The 3,855-nt window shown below is 38.8% G+C and overlaps 1 protein-coding gene across 1 annotated transcript; it reads right to left on the bottom strand.

Annotated features, from left to right (window-relative positions):
• Positions 1-316: 316 nt before the first annotated feature.
• Positions 317-2,927, bottom strand: LOC125476620 (protein NRT1/ PTR FAMILY 4.5-like). Its single transcript, XM_048582912.1, has 6 exons — positions 2,862-2,927; positions 2,679-2,766; positions 2,342-2,559; positions 1,819-2,235; positions 1,599-1,723; positions 317-1,166 (listed from the first exon to the last, which is right to left on the bottom strand). The coding sequence occupies exons 1-6, from the start codon at positions 2,925-2,927 to the stop codon at positions 317-319; spliced, it is 1,764 nt and encodes a 587-aa protein (XP_048438869.1).
• Positions 2,928-3,855: the final 928 nt, after the last annotated feature.

Consider the following 3,855-nt stretch of genomic DNA (forward strand, 5'->3'; position numbering starts at 1 on the left):
ATGGAGAAAATCAATACATTTGTTTTATCATATGCAGAGGAGGGGTAAATTGGACATATTGTCAGTCCCAAACCTAAAAACTATATCTTACAATTCCAAACACACAACAACAAGACAAAAAATAGAGACTGAAAATAAAATCCATTAATTATCATCGATGATTCCTGCCCTTGGTTAATTAGCTATGCTTTCTCTCTCTTTTTTCCTTTTCTTTTGTGTTTCACAAAGTTGCCACCTTTTCTTCTTTCTTTTTCCTCAGTGGATCGAGGCAGCAGCTTCATTAGCCCTGCTTCTACTTTCTTGTAAAACACTTGAGTCATTGTGACTGAGGTGTTTGATTCAAAGCCCTAAGCTGCAGCTTAGAATCTGCCTCATCTGCTTTGTACTTGTACCATGAAGCCCAATAGACATAGTTCACAAAGTTGAAGCAGCTAAGGATTGCCAAAAAATAGTAAAAAAGATGCAAATTGTTTTTGTTTAGGTCTTTTCCATGCAGCCATCCTAGTTTGCTCGGTGCAATTCTTCGCGTCACACCATTGATCACTGCGACGAAAATCGAGCTCAAAAAGTACCCGAAAGAAAACGAAATCCACGTGAATGAAGTGGAGAGCGACTTCATGCCCGTGGGAGCTTCCCTGTAGAAGAATTCAAGTAACCCTACTACGGTAAACATGTCAGCAATGCCGAAAATACCATATTGGAACGAAAGCCAGAAGAGGGATATCGGCTTTGTGACGTCCTTGTTGGCTTGGTTCTTTCTCTTCACTTCTACTATGCCGGCTATTGTCATTGAGATTGCGCAGAGGACTAGTCCAACCCCGACACGCTGAAGCTGCGTGATACCCGCTGGGTGCTTTGTGATTTTTCGCGCGAAGGGGACGAAGAAGAACTCGTAGAGCGGGATGAGGATGGACATGAACAGGAGAGGGATGATGGGGATTGATGGCGCTGGAACCTCAATGCGGCCTAAGTGGCGGTCCATGGTGTTTCCTTGTTGGACTGAAAATGTTTGGAGCTGAGCCAAACAAGTGTTCATGATGATGGTGCTGAAGAGAATTGGCAACATTCTTGTTAGGACCTTCACTTCTTCCACTTGTGTTACTGTGCAAACTTTCCATGGTTGGGGCTTGGAGTCTTTGCCAAGTATGGCAGCTTTGTCTAGGTAACTGATTCAATATCATCAGGCAGTAATTAGTACACTACTGTGTCATAACCAAAAAGTCAAGCTTTTTCCAGAAAAAAAAAAAAAAAAAAAAAAACTGATATACATAATTGGAAATTGCTATCTAATGAAATCAACAAAAAATGATTAAAAGCTTCCAAAAGCTTCACATTCTTTTCACCCTCAAATCACCAAACAGATAGCATATGGTCCAACAAGTTCACTGCAAAAAGCAAACCACTGCCACATGCACGGAAACTTTGGTGTAAACTATTCGTTATATTATCAGTTTCCTTCTTAATCATATGTTTCTCTTATGTTTTCTTCTAAATTTTGAAGAATTTTGGCATGCCAAGACGGGGACATACGATTTGGTGAGCCTTGTTTGAACTATTGCAAATTATTAATGAACTTTTAAGCAAAACAGTAATGTCACCTGAATTGATCTGTATGTGCAATTTTTTCTTCATTATAATTTGATTCCTTTTCACTGATCTCATACAGCTGATGAGAGCTCCCAGGCTGCGGTAAATGTCTGTTTTTTATCGCTACAACGATAACCTATCACATAATTTCGACACATACATTATACACCTGTTAACTAGTATTAAACGAGTTTGTGTGCTAATTGAGTTTGATTAGAGAGAAGGGCAGACCTGAATGACTCTAATGATGGGGCTGTCACCGGGGATTTGGAGGCGGTAGAAAGGCTTGCCCATAGTAAGAACAGCAAACCCGATAATGGGTGCAACCGTGCATATAAAAAATCCCCAGTACCAAGCTACTTCGGTGCTAACAGTCACAATGGCTGTGACACCAATAGTTGATCCAACTATAGTACTAAGCATAAACCAGTTGAAATATGTAGCGAGTGACTTTGCTTCCTCTTTCCTGTTAAACTGATCAGCACCAAGTGCGGGAAGCGCTCCCCTCACGCCGCCTGTTCCCAGTGCTAACAAGCACAGAGAAGCATAGAGCATGGCAGCGATACGGCCTTCGACACACTTTGTCAGGCAAGTTTCTTTTGGGTGCAAATGCTTTGAGTAAGCTTGAACGGTCGTCATCGCCAAAGCCTAAAGGTGTGTAACAAAAGCATATTCAGTCTTGTGACATAAGTAGAACTACAACAAGAATAACAAAATATATGTGATTTTTTTTTTTTTTTTTTTTTTTTGTTACCAGTATTTCAACTGCGCCAAAAATCAGGCAGGTTGTGAATCTGCTCAAGTATGTGTCCGAAATGAAGCCTCCAACAAGGGAGAGGAGGTAAGTTGATCCCATGAAGTTTGTGAGAAGGTTGGCGGAGTGCGCCAGATCCAAATGCATCATGTAGAGAAAGTACAGCACCAAGCTGCACATGTTTGCGACGAATGCCATGGTGTCCAATGCCAGCAACACTACAAAAACGTGGATAAAATTCAATGTAAACCATAATATACAAAAGCAAGGATATTAGTAGCGTACTAGGAAGTGATTTCTGCAGACTCCTTTTCTGATACTGGGAATGGCTGCTTACCGAAAATGAAGCTGGCGGCGGTGAATCCTCCTTTTCTCTTGTCCGTCGGCTCGAGGGAGCTGTAGGTTGGCTCGGCATTCTCTTCTGCCTGTGTGCAGAACATTGTGAAACATATTAACCAAAGTAACACAAAAACAACAGACATAAACAGAGAGAAGATTTAGGTTTCTTCTTTTTACTTACCATATTTGAAAATGGAGAATAAATTAGGTTGAGAATATTTGTTTTCGCACAAGAGGCCTTGAACATATAGCATACAAAGATGCCTAGAATTTAACCCTTAAGGTATCAGATTGATTGCCGTACTGTTGTCAACTCTCTCTCTCTCTCTCTCTCTCTCTCTCTCTCTCTCTCTCTCTCTCTCTCTCTAAGTTCATGGGAACTTAACCCTTTCTAATCTCTCTGTGCGCAAAAAGGAAGTAGTTTACTTTGTAGTTGATGGTTAAATCTTGGGGTCATGATTTTTCAAACCGTCTTGTGCGGGTTTAAATAGTAAAACTATGTACAATGACCAAATTTTATGTAAATGAAAAAAACTATGTACAATCCAGTAAGTGTGAAGTTGTATTTTTGTTTGTCAAGAATCCGATGTGAGTCTTAATGATTCACCCAAATACAGGTCTTATTGAGGCAAATGCCTAAGTAGCAAATGAGAACTTAAAAAATAGGGTAATGCTATGGAGACTAAATTTTGGAAATTAAAAGACATGGAAGTTGATGATTGATTTATTACTTAAACGTTGATAAACGTGCCAATTTTTTTTTATGTCACATTATTTAGTTTGTAAATTTAGTTTCCCTCACATTAAAATATATCTCGTAGAAAATCCTAATAAAGCAAATGCATCGTACATTTCATTATAATACGTTGGTGGTGGTTTGGCATGATCATAATTGGTAATTGGCCAATTTGATTGTTATTGAATTTGTCACTCCTCAGTGCATGCACCACTGTATTAAAATATATTTTCGATCTACCACATTATCAAACTTAAAAACTTATATTATTCTTTGCCTTTTCTGGTATTTGAAATTGTCTACATCATCTTTTTCCCATCCTCATTATGAAAGGAGAAATGCTAACGGGACTCTCTCAAAGTTCGATGTATATACTTTTCGTTACCTTATATTTTTAGCATAATTTTTGTACCAATATTATAAAATATTGTGTAAAAAA

This window comes from the organism of the source record quoted next, unplaced genomic scaffold, assembly GCF_019419815.1.
Source record: "Pyrus x bretschneideri cultivar Hongxiangsu unplaced genomic scaffold, Pyrus_bretschneideri_v1 Contig2, whole genome shotgun sequence".
NCBI classification, from domain to species: domain Eukaryota; kingdom Viridiplantae; phylum Streptophyta; class Magnoliopsida; order Rosales; family Rosaceae; genus Pyrus; species Pyrus x bretschneideri.

What these genes read in the sequence shown, in the direction of transcription:
- LOC125476620 (XM_048582912.1), bottom strand. Translation starts at nt 2,927, where the DNA reads ATGTTCAAGGCCTCTTGTGCGAAAACAAATATTCTCAACCTAATTTAT. An exon ending in TTGGCGCAGTTGAAATACTG is followed by an intron (nt 2,236 to 2,341) that starts GTAACAAAAAAA and finishes ACACACCTTTAG; the next exon opens with GCTTTGGCGATGACGACCGT. An exon ending in CCATCATTAGAGTCATTCAG is followed by an intron (nt 1,724 to 1,818) that starts GTCTGCCCTTCT and finishes ATTATGTGATAG; the next exon opens with GTTATCGTTGTAGCGATAAA.